This window comes from Acomys minous (genome assembly GCF_964271855.1).
Source record: "Acomys minous genome assembly, chromosome: 2".
NCBI lineage: Eukaryota > Metazoa > Chordata > Mammalia > Rodentia > Muridae > Acomys > Acomys minous.
Genome location: NC_140484.1, coordinates 21048663 through 21070846, shown reverse-complemented (window position 1 = coordinate 21070846; position 22184 = coordinate 21048663). Strand labels below are relative to the sequence as shown.

The 22184-nt window shown below is 37.2% G+C and overlaps 1 protein-coding gene across 1 annotated transcript in view; it reads left to right on the top strand.

The window, feature by feature from the left end:
• The window catches only part of LOC311592473 (uncharacterized protein), a 64425-nt gene that overhangs the window by 17724 nt on the left and 24517 nt on the right, over positions 1-22184 (top strand). Inside the window, exons 8-9 of the mRNA XM_084772924.1 lie at positions 3518-3659; positions 5357-5537. Of these exons, the coding sequence (XP_084629050.1) occupies positions 3518-3659; positions 5357-5537 (323 nt within the window). The remainder of the gene's footprint in view (positions 1-3517; positions 3660-5356; positions 5538-22184) is intronic.

The window sequence follows — 22184 nt, the reverse complement described above, 5'->3', positions numbered from 1 at the left end:
GGCAATGGGGTGTTGTTCTCTTAAAATTGCTTCCTTCTGGTGTGAGACAGAGTTTCCTTTTGGAGGGCCCAAGATATTGGGAAAATGGTCAAATCTTAAGAAAGCTAGCTGTAATATTTGCTGTCCAGTTTTATGTACTGTGAAAATGCAGGCTTATGTGAGTGAAGTCGTGAATCGAACAGTCTGTTTGGGTGGACCATTTTTATAGCCATTTTGAAGTTGTTCTGGATGCAGGATTTTAAAGAGACAGCTATGGAAGCTGTCGGTGAGATTAGATTACCTGGGATATTCTCTTGTTTTCTTCAGTGCCTGGTTCTTTTTCTTCAGATTTCATTTATCCAGTGGTCTCAAGATTCCTTACCTGGCTGATTTTGTTTTCCAGGAAAGAAAAAAAAAAAAGAAACCCTGCCTGAATCCTAACTATGAGTGTGGGATGGGGTCTTCTTTTTTATGCAGCATATATCATTCCTAAGAGAAAATGGCTTTTGGCAATTGAAATTAAATAAATTTCTTTTAAATTTTTGAAACTAAACATACCTTTAAGGGTATTTACTTTTAGCTCATAAAGGAAATTCACTTTGAATTTCAGCTGGCCTTTAAAATAATAGGCTTTTACATTTAAAATCACTGTAATTCTTGTGTGCCAGCCTCTGTTTCTTAAGTATTGATCAAAGGCATGTGATTCTCAAACTGTGGAATTAAAGGTGTGAACCACCACACCACCACCAGATCTGGACCTAAATTTTTCTCTACTTGGAACTTGCTCTGTTTCAGGCCAGCCTTGAACTCAGAGACCTGCATGCTTCTGTCTCCTGAGTGTTGGGATTAAAAGTGTATGCCTCCCAAGTGCTGGGATTAGAGGTGTGAATTATCACCACCCTATTCATTGTAACTCTCAAATTTAGTAAATAACTAATTTATAGAGATTGCTGGTCTCTGCTGGAATTAAATACATGGATTTCCATCACCCTGCCCAAATATTTTATCTTAGCTTCAATTTGCCTCAACTCTTAGAGAACTAGAAAGCAACTTTGTACTATGGTAACCCTTTAAAAATACTTAAAACATTTTAAATCTCTGTTTTTAAAACCAAACAACACAAATATTCTTTTTATTTAAGATGAACACTTAGAAGTTGGTGTCCAAAATGGTGTGGGCCATGTGGCAATGGGCAATCTAATCTTTTTCTCAAAAGCATTCTTTATTTTATAGTTTATATCGGAGATTGGAGGAATGTTAATCTGTGTTTCACATTGCTCCATCAAATCACATCCCCATAAACTCACAGTTTTTATTGTTCCTAATTGCCCTTCTGGCCTTACATATTTGACCTATTTTGTGCTCTGTTTTACCTAAGATAAAGTCCCAGCCCCCAGAGTTGTGTTCAAGTCTTCTGAGATCTTGGGAACTACCTTTATGATCTAGGAATCTCTGTTTTTATAACAAATTTACACATGTTAAATGCAATACATGGCAGATCTCTGACAAGCTTGAGGGCCAGCATCTCTGAGCTGAATCCTTTGTCTGTCTTTAGCTGTCTATTATAAACTAACTTCTATATAAAAAAATTGAACAACCAAAATCTATCTACTTCATCCAGGGAATGGGGCATCATTTTTTGGCGTTGTTTTATTAACTATCAGACAACTGATTTACTGATTAACTATCAGGCAACTGATTTATTAATATACCTTTCTGAGAATAAAGGTAGAGCATAATATCCATAAATTTAGGGAAAAAAATTCTGGACAAGAGTTACACAAAAGCCTTAATTTAAAAGTGCCAGTGGAGACCTATTGGCTTATGTCACTTATTGTTTAGAATGGCTTTAACTTTAAAGTATAAGGTTAAGTTAACATTTTTGTTACAGATGTTAATGATTTTTAACCATCTTTAATATCCAGTAATTTGAATTTATACTCAAGGTGTGCAGAACACAATACATTTATACATTTAAATAAAACAAGTTGAATCAAACATATTGTGGCCGCATAGATTAATATATTTAAGATAAACAGGCAAAAATCTTTATTAAAGAAACATTATTTTAAATTTTATCTTTTATAAGCTTAGTGCTTTTTATAGCACCTAAGAAAAAATTCTCTATGTAAGAAAAATGATTACCTCATAGGCACTAATTGCATACTACCCAAAACAATCCCCCTAGAAGGTATTCTTCAAGAGAGATTAAAATCATCACACAGTAGGAAATTAAAATAGCATTATTGATTATGCATTTTTCTTTGGAAACGTATAAATAATTAAACATTTCCCATTTATCTGTCTCTCCATAAGTTCATTGTAACCCAAAAACAATAGCTTTTTTGTCATTGATTAACAAAACTTAAGCAAGATACATCTATAGCAGCAAGGCTAGTCTTATGCTTAGCTGAAGATAATTTGTATTTACCAAGTAACAGATCATCTGTAAGACATGCTATTGTTGAAGTCTTGTTCAACTAAACTGTCTAATCATCTATTCTCTATTCTTATATTTTTAATAGAATTGTTCACTCTTTATTCATAAACCTCCTTTTCACTGTGCACACCAAAACCTGTGAACACATCCCTAGATCACAAGACCCAGAAAATCAGACCCAACTTGGAATGAATGCCTTCTTTGATGATTAACTTGTCCCAAGCCTATTTTCTCTTTTGAATACAGATACATGCTTGTAATGCATGAAAGCTCACTGTACTTCTTTTCTACCTGTGCAGCCTTCATTGTTCTACAAGGCAGGGGAAAATTCTACTCATATTTATTCTATTCAATTTTATTATATCCTTCAGTAAAAACAGTTTAAACCACCTCCTTTAACTTTCTACCAACATCTAAAATTATTTCAATCAAATCAGGAATTATGTAAAAATATTAATTAATCTTAAAAGCATTAGTTTATGAAAATTCATCTTTATATTGATCTAATTGCCAAAAATTTTTGGCATGAAAATTGCTGTCTCCCAAGAGGCACTCACCAGATTATATGCATTAAGGATCTTCCCAAGAAAAATCACAGCCTGTCTGGGTAAGGGAGTAAATACCACTATGACATGATTATATATGTACATATGAGTTGTGAAAAAGAGAAATAAAGATATTTATCTTTGTAAACTTTGTATATTTTCCTTTAGTAATCTTTTTTTTTCATTTCCATCCACACAAAACACAACACTCAATTGGGAGCCATAGTCTACCACACTTGTGAGGAAGGCCACATAATGAACTGGAACAACAGTTGGTGAGACAAACATGTTCAATCCTGAGGCTAAAGAGAACAGAATCAGGAGCATTAGCACCCAACACACACGTGCTGACTGTAAATGTCATTGAAGGCACCTTTGCCACAGCACTGTGATTGGCCTCACAGTCCTCACTGCTCCTTATCTGCTCTTTGTGTAAGATGTTCTTGTTCTTCTTTGTACTTAACTCTTTCTTTGGAGCAGAAGGTGAACTGGGTTATTTTTCATTCCTGTTGTAAGTTCCTGATTTCTGTGTAACTTGGGCATCTTGTTGCAGGGAACAACAGTAATAACATCACTGTCATCAGTGCTGAAAGACAACAAGGAATTCCCTAACCCAGAGATGTTTGACCCTGGCCACTTTCTAGATGGGGAAGGAAAGTTTAAGAGAAGTGACTACTTCATGCCTTTCTCAACAGGTAATACAAACTCATTTGCCTGTGTCTGAATTATGGTTTGGGTTTTTATGATAAAATTTCAAGGCCACAATCAATTGTGGCAAGAAAGAGTTTATATTGCCTTACACCTTGTAGTACAAATAGGAAAGTCTGGGAAGGAATTCAAGACAGGAACCTGGAGTCTGGAATTGGAGGGAAGGCCAAGTAGAGTGCTGTTCACCAGCTCCCTCACCTTGGTTTCTAATGACCACCAAGACCACCAACACAGAAGTAGACCTACCCATAGTGAGGTGGATTCTCTCACCCAAATCATCAATCATAAATTTCCCCCACATGTTTGCCTACAGGCTAACCTGTTCAGGCATTGCCTCAGTTGAGATTCCCTGTTCCCAAATGTCACTAGCTTGGGTTAAGTTAGCAGAAGACTAGTGAACAGAAACTGACCCAAGGGAAGGCATATTGAGGATATGTTGATACTTATGTGGTAGCTCCCTTAAAGCTGTTATACTTGCAATTAATACATAATCGGGAGCATGATTCCCAGTGCCCAGTTAAAACATCTTCTCTGACAAGATGAAGAAGTGAGACTTTAGTTATCACAATCATTTGTGATAAGTTAAAAAACTAGAGTGTGTGTCATTTCCATTCGTTCTTTAGACACACCACAGAGACTCCAAAGCTCTTACTACTTCTTTCCATAACATGAACTTCATTCAGCATTTACTCACTCATAGATGAGATGTGATTACTGTAAATTGGCTCCTTTTTTCTCCTTGCTGCTTTCTCACCTCCAGGCTCAGTTAAGCTGACAAAAGTTTTTACCAACACAGAAAAGCTCCAAACATCAAGTTCAGTCAGAAAAACAGATGAGTGAACATGATGATACATTTGGACTAACGCAGTGAGAGAGAATCACACACCAGTAGCCAAAAGGGCTGATAGCAACAGTTACTACATTCATATTCTCACCCCTCACATATTAAGTATAAAGTGCAATAAGGTTCTAATTGATGACTTTGTGGCTGCCACAAAGGACATCACTGATAGAGAACAGAAACAAAAAAATGTAGGGCATTTAAAAAGGTTTTTTATTATTAATGTTTCTTAAATCTTCCCAATATCTTTTCAGCAAGTGCACCTCCACTATATCCTGCCAATCCTCCCATAAGCCTCAGAAGCATTATCTCTCCTGAATTCATACACCCACTGAGTCTTCTAGGGCTACAACTGTGCATATAGGTACAGAGCTGTCTACTGGTGACTGGGTAACTAGCAGGAACCATATCCATGACTAAACTTGTTCTCCTCTCCCAGTAGACATCAGCTGCCAATTGTTCATCAGTTAGAGTGAGACTTTTTGAGAACTTGCTTTAATTTTGGCTGGGGTAGGCCATTTTTATAAAGTTAGGAATGGGTTTTTGAGAGATGACTCAACAGTTAAGGTAACTTGCTATTGTTGAAAGGGCCTGGGTTGAATACCCTGCACCCAACTTCTGTAGCTGTTGCTATTTACAAAACATCATATGCTACTTGCAAATTAAATGTGACCCACCTTTGTCAGGTTGCCTATGTATCTTCTCACCCACCCATCCTTCTAACCACCCATCCAAAAACTGAACAGTTTCTATTAATCTGCAGTATTACTTAAGAGTATTGTGTGTCTCAGGAGTACACTTGTAAACAAAACATAATTACCTAGTTTGAATTTTTTTCCACAGGGAAACGTATTTGTGCAGGAGAAGGCCTGGCACGCATGGAGCTGTTTCTATTCCTAACCACCATTTTACAGAACTTCAAGCTGAAACCTCTGGTTCACCCAAAGGACATTGATACGACCCCAGTGCTCACTGGATTGGCCTCAGTGCCTCCTGTTTTTCAGCTCTGCTTCATACCAGTCTGAGGAACAGATATTTGCCCCCATCAGGGACAGCACATGTGGTCATCCTAAGGCCTTCATTCACCTCTTTCTACAATTGACACCCTCTGCCAATTCTTCATTCTTTTGTTCTCTCCCTGAATCTCTTAGGTCCTGTGAATACACATTTTCCAATATTCAGTTTCTCCAGAACCTGTGATGACATGTCACTGATTTCAAGCTAAATATGATTTCATTATAGAACCAATATTATCAGTGTACTTCAGCTCAGTAATTCTGCATTTCTTTAATAATAAGCTTTTTATAGCTTTGTGCATCTGTTCTTAGACATTTCTTCCAAATCAAGTAAGAAATGAAAGAAAAAGGAGTTTCAACACCTCCTTCTGGGGCACATAATAAGAAGTTTAGAGGACATAATAAGAGTATGCCAGGGAAGACAGCTCAGTAACCTGCTTGCCACATAAGCCTGAAGACCTAAATATAATTCGCAGTACACATCTGAAAGGCAAGGCCTTCAGAGTGTTATTACTATGCTATTCCAGAAATGAGAGCGATGGGAGGATTCCTTAAGCTCATTGTTTATCTCATCCACCTAATTGTTCTAAGTTGTCAAGACTGGGGTATATTCTGAAGTTATGTTCTTTGTCCTAAGGACCAATTCAGTCATAGGTTCTTTTTATTGTCACAAGTCCTTATAAAGGTCATAATGATGCAAAGTGTGTGTGTGTGTGTTCTATGACTGTACCAATTTCCTCCTGACACTTTGGCAGTTGTAAGTTCATCATCTGTAAGCTCTCACCTAAGAACTTGTAACATTAGTTCCTTTCTTTGGTGTTTCATTGGGTTGTAGCAAATTCTGGGAGCAAGGCAATGATCTGTGCTAGCTCCAGCCAAGATGTGGAGTCTTCATGTCTACTTTTAGGTCTATGAAAGTGCAGGGGGCAGTTCTAGTGGAAATTCATGCCTGTCAGGCTAATGTCTCACCAGAAGAGCAACACAAAAAAAAGTAGACAAGGTGCAAAGGTTATGGAGTGTCACAATAACTGGATCAGAACTAATTTAGAGGTCAAGGCATGGACCTAGTGTTCTTTTTTCCACTGCCACTGGCTAAGTACTGGGGAGTGGTAAAGTCTTTATTATTTTCTTTTAATTTTTGTATTTTACATGAACATTTATATTGTTACACATATATACAATAAACTTCCTGCAGCAAGAAGAAACATGAAACAATCAGGAAATATATATGTGTATATATATATATATATATATATATATATATATATATATATATATGTATGTATGTTACACTCTTAGTGTTTTGGCTATTCGTATTTGGCACCCTTGAGGAAAACATCTTTCCTATATTGGTGCATCTAAAACTTTGAACATAAATCCATATCTATCATATCTCATCATTATCAACTTAAAACATCTATCTAGACCTAAAAACATATTAACCCATAAACAACTAACTTAATTGTAAAACTAAACTATGTGGTCTTCAACCCCTTCAGAGACTTGAGAAGGAATAAAATTCAATATGTGAGTATACCAGGACTGCAGGTTAATAGGTTTCCAAATGAGAAGATGACAGACACCATTGGTTCCCTGAAAATCAGCTGAAACTCTCAATAAAATTGGAACAACATCTTTAACCTTTTGTCCCAATATATAAGACAGAAATATTTTTGAGGCAGGAATTATTGAGAACTTGCTTACCCTGTCTTGGCAGAGTTTGGCTGTCAACTCTGCTTGCATCCAAGCTTGCCCCTCTTTAGGCAGAATTCTGTCTGTGGTAGAAACGGGGACATTTTTTTCAGTGGCTTGTTTGCCAAAATAGAAGTCATCTCCACAAGTAGGTTCTTTGAGGCTCATCATGCTCTATGAGGTAGGCTGGGTGTTGTCAGGAGTTAACTTGTCTCATTGTCAGTCAATGTTTAAAGTAATAAAAGCACTTTTAAATACCGTATTCTGTATGCCTCTGAGGCAAAGTCTTTATTCTTATGTTCTTGAATGTGGTTGCTCTCATAGTTACACTACAATTATACATTATTACCTGGCTTCCATACCTCTTTTTTGCAACATATTTTTATTATTATATTTCTATTTTATATAATTATACATGTATAAAATAAACTACATAAGGAAGAAGAACCAAAAACAATCCAAAATTATAAATGTTACATTCATAGTGATTTGCCTATTTCCATTTGGCAACCTTGAAGAAAGTGTCTTTCCTATCTTGGTGAGTATAAAATTCTGAAAGTAAATCATTATCTTTCATATCTCATCTTTATCAACTTGAAACATCCACCCAGAGCCAAAAACATCCTAACCCATAAACAACTAAGCTTAATTGTAAGACTAAACTATCTGGTCTTCAACTCCATCAGAGACTTGAGAAGGGAAAAAACTGAATTACCTGAGTAAACTGTGAGTACAGGTGAAATGAAAAAACGACCGAGACTGTTTGCTGCTGAATAGTCACTCAAAATTCTCTATAACATTGGAGCATCATCTTCAGCCTTCTGGCCCAATAGATATGTCAGATATATTTAAGAGGCAGAAATTATAGTTAGATTAGGTCTTCAAATATCTCAGAGACCTAAAGAATATGGCATGAAAAGATATTTTTAATAGCTGAGTAGTATTCCATAGTGTATATGTACCACAGTTTCTTTATCCATTCTTCTACTGATGGACACTTAGGCTGTGTCCATGTTCTGGCTATTATGAATAAGGCTGCTATGAACATGGTTGAGCAAATTTTCTTGTTGTGTGCTGGAGCATCTTCTGGGTATATTCCAAGGGGTGGAATAGCTGGGCCTTGAGGAAGCCCTATTCCCATTTTTCTGAGATAGCACCAGATAGATTTCCAAAGTGGTTGTACTAGTTTGCATTCCCACCAGCAATGAAGGAGTGTTCCCCTCACCCTACATCCTCGCCAGCATGTGGTGTTGCTTGAATTTTTTTATCTTAGCCATTCTGATGGGTGTAAGATGGAATCAAAATTTGTGGATAAATGGATTGAGCTAGAAATGATCATAATGAGTGAGTTAACCCAGAAGCAGAAAGACACAAATAGTATATACTCACTTATATCTGCATATTAGCCCAAGGGGCATGTCCCATGAAAGCCTTCACTTACCAGGAAACTGAGACAGAGGGGAGGACATTCTAGTGGGACTCTAGATGAGAGAATCATGGGAGAATGGCAAAGTAGAAGGATTCAGAGGGTCCTAGAAGCCTACAAGTAGAACATTATGATAGGCAGATTTGGGCCCACGGGTCCTGCTCAAGCTAAGGCACCAGCCAAGGACAATGCAGGTGGTAAACCTTAAACCCCTACGCAGATCTAGCCAATGGACAGAACACTCTCCACAGTAGAGTGGAGAGTGGGATATGACTTTCTCACATACTCTGGTGCCTCACCTTTGACCATGTCCCCTGGAGGGGGAAACCTGGTGGCACTCAGAGGAAGGACAGCAGGTTACCAAGAAGAGACTTGATACCCTATGAGCATATATAGGGGGAGGTAATCCCCCTCAGGAACAGTCATAGGGGAGGGGAATAAGGGGAAAATGGGAGGGAGGGAAGAATGGGAGGATACAAGGGATGGGATAACCATTTATATGTAACAAGAATAAATTAATAAAGGAAAAAAACAAAAAAGAAAAGATATTTTTATTATTTTAAAGATTATTTGACAACAAGACAAATTAATTCCTGACAACATCCAGCCTGCATCAACGAAGATGATGAGCATCAAAGAACCTCCTGATGGAGATGGCTTCAAATGCAGCAAACCAGACACTGGAAAAATGTTCTTGTTTCTGCCACAGACAGTTTTGCCTAAACATGGGCAAGTTTGGATTTGGGCAAACCCAAAGGCCAACCTCTGCCAGGACAGGATAAGATTCCAAACCCCTGGAGAAACATTATTTGTCCTAACAATACCTTCTCAAAAACTATGTGTTCCAAAGTGTGACCTTATTCATCACTCTTTGAGAAGTTGTCTAAGTTTGTCGAGAATTGCCTACTGTAACTGTAACGCTTAACAGAGTGATGAAAGTATTAAATAAAAGGTTAAAAACACCCACTTAAAAAATTAATGTTTTCATTGATCCATCTTTGTCTTTGACCATATGTGGTTATTCTTTCCCCTTTGCTCTTTAGACACTTGCTCCTGTTTTCCATACTGTCCATTCTGTTGGGAATACTCTGACATCCTTTTTATGTTTTTTTTCTTCGAATATTTTTTAAAATTACATTTATTTTTCTAGGGAAGCTCTTTAAATATTAACGAGGGACTTCTTAATCCAGGATTTGAAATGTCATTTTTTTCAGACTAGTTTTCCTGTCACCATGGTCTACACTAAGCAGTACTCTGAACATAGCATAGTGTTTGCTATAGGAAAGTGTTAAGTGTTAGGCCCCATAGGATATATTAATTGTTAAGCAAAAAAAAAGACACTCTAAGTTCCAGTAATTTTAGGAAGAAGAGTTTACCATGGGACCTATTTGCTTTAGTGTGTTAGTGACAGAGAGTGTGAGTGGAGAGAGGAAAAGGCAAAGTAAGACTAATGATTATTGATAATGAAAAATAGTGCTGGAAGTACAACCAGAATAATGGAAGGAGGGCAAAAGCTACTGGTAGTAGAGGAAGTATTTTTCTAAGTGCAAAATGAAGAGAGAAAGGTAAATAAATAGTGAATAAAGACAGAAATAACAGAGAAATTAAAGTTGTGCATGGAATCAAAGAATATGTGTACACAACATGTCCAAACTTATGGGAAACAATGAGAGCAGTGTTAAAAGTGTATAGAACTGTCTGTATAAAAAATTGTAGAGATTTTTCTGGTAGCAACTTAACAGCACACCTCTAAAGCTCTAGAAAAAATTATTCACACCCAAGAAATGATGATTGCAAGAAATAATCAAGCCGAAAGCCAAAATCAATGAAATAGAAGCAAAAGAAGATTACAAAGAATTTATTAAACAAAGAGTTTATTTTCGAGGAAATCAAATAGCTAGACAAACCCTTATCAAATTTAACTTAAACATGGAGAGAGAGAGAGACAGAGAGAGAGAGAGAGAGAGAGAGAGAGAGAGAGAGAGAGAGAGAGAGAGAAAGACAGAGAGAGACAGAGAGAGAGAAATAGAGAGAGACAGAGACAGAGAGAGACAGAGACAGAGAGAGACAAAGACAGAGAAAGAGACAGAGAGACAGACACAGACAGACAGAGACAGACAGACAGAGACAGACAAGACAGAGACACAGAGATAAGGAGACAGAGAGACAGAGATAGAAAGAGAGAGACAGAGAGAGAGAATGATCAAATTAACAAATTAGAAATAAAAATGGGACACAACAACAGACACTAAGAAAATCTAGAGAATCATAAACACATACCTGTAAAACTCATTCTTCACCTTATTGGGAAATGTAAAAGAAATAAATATTTTCCTATATGTACAATTTATGAAAGTTAAATGAAGATCAGATAGACAATTTAAGTAGAATTATAACTTCTAATGAAATGGAAGGCATCATTAAAAATATCCCAAGGCAAGATGGTTTTATTGCAGAATTCCAGCAGACATTCAAAAATGAGTTAACACCGATAGTTATCCAATTGTTCCACAATTGAAACAGAAGGAGTATTGTACCATTCACTTTATGCAATTAAAGTACCCTGATACCCAAACCACAAACATTCAGAAAAGTAAACCACTTACAGAACAATCTCCCTTATTAACAAACATTAAAAAATATTCAACAAAATATGTACAGAATGAATCCAAGTACACATCAAAAATACCATCCACATTTTGCATGTGTGTGGGGTTTTTGAAGGCCTTGTCTTTCTATAGAGTCATATCTATCTGCTGTACCTAAAATGTATATTCTTGTGATAAAGTAGAATAGCAATTGACATGATCATGATTTCATCTACTAACCTTTAATTTGTAGAACTTACTTCCCTAAACAGTTTGAAAACACTTTCAAGCACTGGAGGTGAACCTTATATTATAATTGAATTATATGATTACAAAAATCATATTAGAATATATATATGTATACATATATATTATGTATGAAGAATGATCTTATTTTTGAATTCTATACCACTGTACCCAGAGCTTATTTTGCATCTATATACAAAATTCTATATCAGTGTATTAAAAATATCTTGTGAATGACAATTGAGGCATTAAGTTGAGGAACAGATTCACTAACCTACTTTTTGATCTATCTTCCTTGTAAATTTCTATATACCTCCTTCTTTCTTTTCAACCATTTTCTCCAAACAGGATGTTGATGTCCAGTATGTTGTGTGGAATGCATCCTGCCAGGTCTTATCCAATGTCAGTGTCTGGTTCTTTTGTTCTGAAAGCATATAATTTCTCACAAGTATTATACAGTCCTAAAACCCCCAGAGAAATACAGAATATGGCATTTAAAATGTTTTTATTACTTTAAATATTCATTGACAATGAGACAGGTTAACTTCTGGCAATACCTAGCCTACCTTAAAGAAGATGATGGCATCAAAGAACCTCCTTATGGAGATGACTTCAAATATAGCAAACAAATCGCTGGGCAAAATGTCCTCATTTCTACCACAGACAGAATTCTTCTTATAGAGGGGCAAGCTTGTACGCAGGCAGAATTGATGGTCAAACTCTGCCAGGACAGGGTAAGAAAGTTCTCAATATTTCTTGCCTCATGAACATGTCTGTTAGATACATTGGGACAGAGGCTGAAGAAGATGCTCCAACATTATAGAGAGTTTTGGGTAACTATTCAGGTAGAAAACTGTCTCTGTCATCTTTTCATCTGGAAAGCTACTAACCTGCACTCCTGGAATATTCAGATAATCAAGTTTACTCCTTCTCAAGTGCCTGAGGGAGTTGAAAACAAGGTAGCTTTGTTCTACAATGAAGCATAATTGTTTAGGGGTTAAAATGATTTTATGTCTAGATAGGTTATTAAGTTGATAATGTCAATATATGATGGAGATTTATTTACGTTCAGAAATTTAGATGCACCAAGATAGGAAAGAAGTCTTCCTCAAGGTTCTCAAATATAAATAGCCAAAACACTAAGAATGTAACCTTTACATAATTCCTGATTGTGACATGGTTTTTCTTGCCATAGGAATGATCTATTTTGTAATGAGTAACAATATAAATGTATATATATACAAAAATGAAATAATATAAATAATTAAAAAATAAAAATAAAAAAGACCATCCACTGTGATCAAGTAGGCTTCATCCCAGAAACTCAGGGATGGTTCAATACATAAAAACCATTTACATAAACTAAAAGCCAGAAAAGTCACATTAATATATGAAAGAAAAGAGCCTTGACAAAATGCAACACCTATTTATGACAAAAGTCCTAGATAGATTGGGGATACAAGATATATATGTACCACAGCATAATCAAGGCATTTTACAGCAAGCCTAAGACAACATCAACTTAAACAGAAAGAGCTCAAAACAATTTCACTAAAATCAGTAATAAAAATAGGTTGTCCACTCTCTCCATATCTACTCAATATAGTGTCTTATGTCTTAGCTAGAAGAAAAAGACAGCTGAAGAAATAAAATAAAATACAAAAAGGAAATAGAAGTACCATTATTTGCAGGTGATATGGCTCTATACATATGTTATCCTACCTCAAATATATTAAAATATTGTAATAATTCTAACCAAACAAGTGAAAATGTTGTATGATAATAATTTCAAGTCTTTTAATCAAAAATTGAAGAAAATATCAGAAGATAGAAAAATCTATCATATTCAAGGATTGGGAGAACCAACGCAGTAAAGTGGCCATTCTCCCAAAAGAAACATTTAGATTCAATGCAATCCCCATCAAAATTCTAATACAATTCTTCTTAGACCTTGAAATGGCAGTTATCAACTTCAAATAAAAAAAACTCAGAATAGCTAATAAAAAACTTGAGCAATAAAAAATCTTTTAGTGGTATCATCATTCCAGATTTTAAGTTTTACTATAGAGATACAGTAATAAAGTCTACATGGTATTAGCATTAAAAGCAGACATGTTGATCATTGGAATCAAGTTAAGATGCAGACATAAACCTATACACATGTGGACTCCTAATTTTTTTAAATAAAGAAGCCAGAGGTATACAGTGGAGAAAAACTATTTTCAACAAATTGTGGTAGTCAAACTAGATGTCTGCATGTAAAAGAATGCAATATATATCCATATTTAGCATGCAGAAAAAAATTCAAGTCTATGTGAATCAACGACCTCATTATAAAACTATGTACACTGAACCTGAGAGAAGAGAAATGAGGGAATAGCCTTAAACACATTGGCATGTGAAAAAAAAACATCATGAACAAAATACCTATAGTACAGGCATTAAGATCGACAATTAATAATTAATAAATTAGACCTGATGAAACTGAAAAGTGTCTGTAAGGCATAGGACACCATCTATCTAAAAAGTTGCTACCTACATAAAGGGAAAAGTTTTTTTAAATGAAATTTACAACTAATAGAGGACTAAATCCAAAATATATTTTCAAAAACCCTGGAAAACAGATATCAAAAATAAGAAATGATGCATTTTCAAAATGGTGTACACCTCAGATGTGATGGTGCACAATTTTAATCCCAGCACTCAGGGAGGAAGAGATAGGCATATTGCTGTGAGTTCTAGGCCAGTCTTGCTTACAAAGTGAGTCCAGGACAGCCAAGGCTACACTGAAAAGTGATGTGTCAATAAAAAAACAAAAAACAAAAAACAAAAAAACAAAAAGAAAAACAAAAACAAAATTGAATGATATATGTGTGTGTGATTGTATTATCTGTGTGTATACATATATATTCTGTGCATATGTATATATTATGTATGTGTATATTCTCTGGATTAGAGCTGATTGTTACCTATAGGGGGTTCCACTGATGGTAACAAGCATAGGCCAGAACTGCTTGTAACTGGTAAGAAATTCTGAACACAGAAAAAGGATAAACTGAGAAGGAACTACTATTTATCAGGATGTAAACTGATACTGCTGTTTCTAGATGGTGGTGGCAAACACCTTTAATCCCAGCACTCAATAGGCAGAGGCAGGTGGATCACTGTGAGTTCAAGGCCTGCCTGGTCTACAATGCCAGTCCAGGAGAGCCAAGGCTACACAGAGAAACCCTGTCTTGAAAAAACCAACAAACAACAACAACAACAAAATACAAATAATAGTGTTGTTAAAGAAATAAATGAAAATGATTTATCCAAAATAAAATGTATAAATTTGTGGGAATATGCAGCAATGTGAGTCAGTCACAAAATACTGCTTACTGTGTTGTAGGTAGTGGAAATAGCCAAGACTCTGGGTTACAAAACTTCTACAAATTACAAAAGCAAACTTCTCTGAACTCCAGGCAATAAAAAGTGACAACATTGTTGGCCATATCCTTGTTTGTTTTGTTTGACACTGACTAAGGTAGATATTGAACCATAGGGCAAAGTCAGTAAGTGTGTAAATAAAAGTAACTAAATATATCTGTGCAAGAAAGAAATGAGGCTCCAGTTGGGCAGGCTCAAGTCTTTCTGCACCAAATTCATTCACTGGCTCTGTTAAGATTATGAATCTATAAAAACAAGATTCTAATTTGTACATGGGAATTAGTTCTCCTCAGAAAAGAAGCTGAGCAAATGAAAATTTACTGAACAACTTTAGTAATGACTAACACAAGTGATGTAAACAAATATCAAGAACACAGTTTCCCATACTGAAGAGGTCTATGACGAACTTCTTAGTCCAATCAGAACAAATATAATGAAATATTTACAGAGGGATCCTTTACTTTAACAATGGCATTTCCCCTTCAAATAATAAATGTTATTCTTCTGGTAATAAAGTTACTTTGATAACTGTCTCCACGCATTTAGTTCTGCATACATTGGTCCTTTTATAGGAGAATTTTAACATCTATTATCATGCATGCTCTATGGCCAGAGAAAATGTTTTGCAGCTAACAAACCTTCATTACTGTGTACCAACTGTTTTTGATCCTTAAAAAGGAATGTGTCTGGGGATGTTTCAACTTTTAGAAGATAGACTTCTTCAAAAGCATTGAGATATTGTTTTCTGCTCAGTTATGCTGTGCTAAGCTCACTTCTGAAGTTCTGGAATATGGAGAACCTAATATTTTGGGAGGCCATGGTAAATCCAAAGGAGGTGCCTGCAACCACAAGATAATCACATTGAATTCTGAATTCTTCCAACTAATAGTTTTTAAACACTGGAAGTCCTTTTGGTAGGAAAAAAGTCATCTGTATCTTAGACATTTGGATTCCACAGTAATAAAAGCCATACAGCTTCCTCTAGGTGACAACATCATATAATTTCTTATTTAAAAATGTGTTACTAATATAAAATGTCTTTTGCCTTAGTTATAGTGCTCCAATCATTAATTATATAGTTGTAAGCATCCATTGTGGGGAATGTATGTTAAAATGCTTATTTTTCAAGGAGCAATTAAAATATACAGCTAACCATACAAATGGTATTGTGAGTGTCTGTTTATACCCATGAGTGGAATCATAAAATGAGCATTGAGTTTGAGGCCATCATGAACTACACTTTATTTTTTAAAAATTTATTATAGGACACACAGAATATCCATAAAACACAAATTCCTACATGAGCACAAACACAAGAATACAAACTTATTTAAAAGTTAACTCATGATTACTGGGAAATCTTAGAGGATCCAAGATGGTGATATGCAGTGTGGACTGTGTTTAGAAGCTCCAGTAAACAATTCAAGGAATTGCACGGAACTCTGAACCAAGAACACCAAGCTCCCCACCCCACTACAGAGAGAGTACTCCATAATTTGAAAGGACCAAAATACAGAAAAACTGCATACCCCTACACATGGGAGGAGTGCGGATTATCTTGGACCAGAGTGGTGGCAGCAGCTGACGTTTGCAGCTGGGAACCCTCCACCAGATGTTAACTGGTGGGAATTGCTGCGGGAGAGGGGACTTAGTGCAAGATTTGGGCCCAGCGACCCTAGCTGAACTCGGCGTGCGGTTTCGGCCCCATGACTCAACCTCCACTCGGCGCATGGCTCATGCCCAGAGACCCAAACTGGACTTGGAGTGCGGTTCAGCCACTGAGACTTTGGCTCACCTCAGTGCGCAGTATGGTCTCAGACATCCTAGATGGGCTAGGCATGCAGTTTGATCCCTGAGACTCTAGCTGAGCTTGGTGTGTGGTCCCAGACCTGAGATTTTGGCTGGACTCAGTGTGCAATCTGGGGCCCAGAGTGCCTGCCTGAATTTGTCACAGTTTAGGTCCAGAGTCCTTAGCTGAGCTTGGTGTGCAGTTCACCCCTGAGACTCTAGTTGAGTTCAGCGTGTGGTTTAGGCCTAGAGTCCGTGGCTGAACCTGGGGGGCGGTTTGGGCCCAGAGACTCTAGCTGAACTTGGGGCATGGGTGCAGCCCTGAGACTTTGGTTGGACTTGGCGTGTGGTTGGGCCCAGAGTCCCTAGCTGAATTTGGCATACAGTTTGGGTCCAGAGTCCCTGCCTGAGTTCGCTGCACAGTCCCGTCCCTGAGACTCTGCTGAATTTGGTGGGCAGTTTAGTCCCAGAGACTCTAGCTGAGCTCACTGCTCAGTTTGGGCCCAGAATCCCTTGCTGAATTTGGCAGGCAGGGCAGGCTATGAGATTCTGGCTGAGCTAGCTGCATGGTTTGGGCCCAGAGTCTTTAGCTGAGTTTGGCATGTGGTCCAGGCCCTGAGACTCTAGATGAACTCGGCAAGCTAAGTGTGCAGTTTGGGCCAGAGACCCCTGGACTCAGCGTTAACTAAGTGTGTAGATTAGGCCCAGAGACCTGTTGGGTCCAGAGACATGAAATGGACTCAGTGTGTGTGCGGTTTGGGCCCTATGAAACTAACCTGGACTCTGCGAGCCATCTGGGTCTGGAAACGATACCAGGAACTACAGACCAGTAGAACATCAAAGGTCTGACACTAAGGAAATTTCAGGGAGACAGAGAGTAGAGTGGCTACTAGATCCCCTCTGCCTGACCTGCTTCAGTCCATGGAGAGCTCCAGTGCTACAAGGGGACCCAGAAGGCTGTGGACACTTTGGTCTCACCCAATGCACATTCAGAGACCCAGGATGATTACAAGACCCACAGTACAGGGGAGATGGGCATCACTAGCTGTGCGAGACCCAAATTACAGGGCTAGCCTCCTGCCATCCAGACCAGTGAAGCATTAGAGCTTCCAGCCTAGGGAAATCACGAGAAAACAGGTGAATCTATCCACAGAATCCCTTCACTCAACTCCAGAAGCTACCTGCCAAAAACAGAGATGGCAAGATGCCTAAAGGACAGCATAAAATCCTATGCAAACAAAACAAAACAATAGGGTATCTCCAGATCCCAGGTATCCCAAAGAAAACAACCCAGAGAACTCAAACACAATGGAAATACAAGGAAATGACCTCATTCTTAGTAATGAGGATGATAATGGAGGAAACAAATAAAATTTGTAAACAAATGCAGGAAGATGCAGCCAAATAAGTGGAGGACATAAAAGAGGCCCATAGCGAGCCACTGGGAAAAAAATCAGGAAAATACAAACAACCAGATGAAGGAAATCAATAAAATTCTTCAATCTCTGAAGGCATATAAAGAGTCAATGAAAGAAACTCAGGATATATAAAAACAATCAGATGAAAGAAATCAATAAAACAGTTCAAGATCGGAAGATGAATATGGATTCAATGATAAACACACAGACAGAAGAAAAACGGGAACGTGAGAGCTCAGACAGGAAGGTGAGCAACACAGAGGCGAGCCTTTCTAACAGAATCCAAGAGAGGGAGGAACAAATCTCAGGTCTAGAAGATACAATCACAGATCTTGAAGCAACCATTAAAGAAAATGCCAAATCTGGAAAATTCCTGACACAAAACATCCAAGAAATCAAGGACACCATAAAAAGAAGAAATCTGAGGATAATAGGCATCGAAGAAAGAGAAGATATCAGAATCCAAGGCCTAGAAAATATTCTCAACAAAATCATAGAAGAAAACTTCCACAACCTGAAGAGATGCCTATAAACATACAAGAGGCCTACAGAACACCAAATAGAATAGACCAGAAAAGGAAAACTTCTCGTCACATAATCATCAAAACACAAAATATACAAAACAAAGAAAAATTATTAAAAGCTGCAAGGGAAAAGGGCCAAATAACATTTATTGGCAACCCTATCAGAATTACACTGAACCTCTCAGCAGACACCATAAAAGTTAGAAGGGCCTGGATAGAGATCTTGCAAACCCTAAGAGACTACAGATGCCAGGCCAAACTACTTTACCCAGCAAACTATCAATAACCATTGATTGAGAAAAAAAATTCCATGACAAAAACAAATTCAAACAGTATCTATCCACAAATCCAACTTTACAGAAGGTACTAGAAGGAAACCTCCATCCCAAAGGGACAAGCTATAACCAAAGCTACACAGGAAATAGATAATGACACCACTGTAAAAACATAACCCCACAAGTGCTCTATTGGAACCAACATCAAAATTAAGACTCTTAACAGTCACTGGTCATTAATATCTCTAAACATCAATGGTCTCAATTCTCCAATAAAAAGACACAGACTAATTGAATGAATGCATAAACAAGATCCAACATTCTTCTGCATTCAAGAAACACATCCCACCTATAAAGATAGATATTACATCAGGGTAAAAGGCTGGAAAAAATATTCCAAGCAAATGGTCACAAAAGCAATCAGGAATAGCCATTTTAATATCTAACAAAATAGATTTTCAACCAAAATTATTCAAAAGGGATGAGGAAGAACACTTCATACTCCTCAAAGTAAAGTCAACAGAGATGACATCACACTTCTGAATATCTATGCTCCCAGTACAAGGGCACCCACATTTGTAAAAGATCTATTAACAAAGATTAAACCACACATTGATCCCCACACAATAAAAGGGGGAGACTTCAATACCCCACTCTCACTGAAGGATAGGTCATTGAAACAGAAACTAAGCCGAGAAATAATATCATTTACCAATGCAATGAATCAAATGGATCTAACAGATATCTACAGAACCTTTCACCCAAACAAAAAGGAATATACTTTCTTACCTGCACCCCATGGAATCTTCTCCAAAACTGATCCCATAATAGGTCACAAAGCAAGCCTCAACAGATACAAGAAGATTGAAATAATACCTTGTGTCTTATCAGATCAACATGGCTTAAGGCTGGACTTCAACAACAGACATAACAAGAAGCCTACACATACATGGAAACTAAACACCTTTCTACTTAATGACACATGAGTCAGGGAGGAGATAAAGAAAGAAATTAAGAACTCTCTGAAATTCAATGAAAATGAAGAAACAACATACCCAAATTTGTGAGACATATTGAAAGCAGTGCTATGACAAAAATTCATAGCACTAAGTGCCTTTATAAAGAAAAATGGAAACATCCCACATAAGCAACTTAACAACATATATGAAAACCCTGGAGAAAAAAAGAAGCAGAAACACACAAGAGGAGTAGACATCTGGAAATAATCAAACTCAGAGCTGACATCAATAAATTAAAAACAAAGAGAACAATTCAAAGAATCAACAAAACCAGAAGCTGGTTCTTTGAGAAAATCAACATGCTAGACAAACCATTCACCAAACTAACTAAAAGTCAGAGAGACACTATCCAAATCAACAAAATCAGAAACAAAAAAGGAGATATAACAACAGACACTATAGACATACACGAATCATAAGATCCTACTTTAAAGCCACAAAATTTGAAAATCTAAGGGAAATGGACAATTTTCTTGATTGATTCCACTTGCTAAAATTGACTCAAGATCAGATAAACAAATTAAATAGTCTTATTTATCCTATAGAAAGAGAAGCAAACATTGTCTCCCAACCAAAAAAAGCCCAGGGTCTGATGGTTTCAGCAGAAAATTCTACCAGACCTTCAAAAAGAGCTAATACCAACACTCTTCAAGCTCCTCCAAAAGATAGACACGGATGGAACATTCCAAATTCATTCTGTGAGGCCACAGTCATTTTGATACCTACACCCCACAAAGACCCATCAAAAAAAGAGAACTTCAGACATATTTTCCTATGAACACTGACTCTAAAATACTCAGTAAAATACCTGCAAACCGAATACAACAACATATCAAATATATCAACACCATGAACAGGTAGCCTTCATTCCATGCATGCAGGTATGGTTTAATATACAGAAATCCATCAATGTAATCCACCATATAAGCAAACTAAAAGAAAAAAAACCACATGGTCATCTCCTTAGATGCAGAAAAAGCATTTGACAAAATCCAACACCCATTCATGTTTAAAGTTCTGGAGAGATGGGGAATTGAAGGCACATACCTAGACATAACTGATATGACAAGGCTGTGCAGTCTCTCTGTGTCTCTTCAGTATAGCAATTGAAGTCTTAGCTAGAGCAATAAGACAAGTAAGGAGAACATGGGGATACAAATCGGAATGGAAGGAGTCAAGGAATCACTAGTCATAGATGATCTCATAGTATGCCGAAATGAACCAAATTACTACAAAGCAATTCCTACAGCAGACAAACACCTTCGGCAAAGTGGCTAGATAAAAAAATAAACTTTAATATGTCCCTAGCCCTCCAACATACAAATGGGCTGAGAAAGAAAACAGGAATCCATACACTTCACAATAGTCACAAGTAATATAAAGTATCTTGGTATAAAAAAACACTTCAAGACTCTGAAGAAGGAAATTTAAGAAGACATGAGAAAATGGAAAGATCTCCTATGCTTGTGGGGTGGGAGAATCAACATAGTAAAAATGACCATCTTACCAAAAGCAATCTATATATTCAATGCAATTCCCATCACAATATCTACACAATATTTTAAAGACCTAGAAAGATAAGTTCTCAACTTTATAAGGAAAAACAAAAGAACCAGAAGAGCTAAAACAGTCGTGTACAATAAAAGATCTTCCGGAGGAATCTCCATCCCTGATCTCAAGTTGTACTAGAATAACCATAATAAAAACAGCATGGGGAGACCTGGTGGGACTCAGAGAAAGGATAGCCAGCTACCAAGAAGAGACTTGATACCCTATGAGCAAATACATGGGGAGGAGGTCCCCCTCAGTCACAGTCGTATATACTCATTGATAAGTCAATATTAGGCCAACATGGATTTCCTCTGAAAGACTCTACCCAGTGGGACTTCAGGACAGGTACTGGAACTTGATGCTGGACTCTGGGTGGAGCTCTGAGAGTTGTAGGGAAGAGGGAGGGGATGGAAGGTCCAGGAGGGAGGAGGAGCTCCATAGAAAGACATTCAAGGCCTGCAGATCTGGACACAAGGTGGTCTATATAAACTGATACACCAGCCAGGGACAATGTAACCAATGGAATGATAATTTTTCATATGGTAGAGAGGGAAGACTTTCTGTACCTTGGACATGCACTCTGGTGCTCATGATTTGATCACTGCCCCCTAGGCAAGACAGCCTAGTGGACACTTAGAGGAAAGGCATGCAAATTGGGGTAGGGGGTCCTACATCAGAGATCTAGGTGAGGGGAACAAG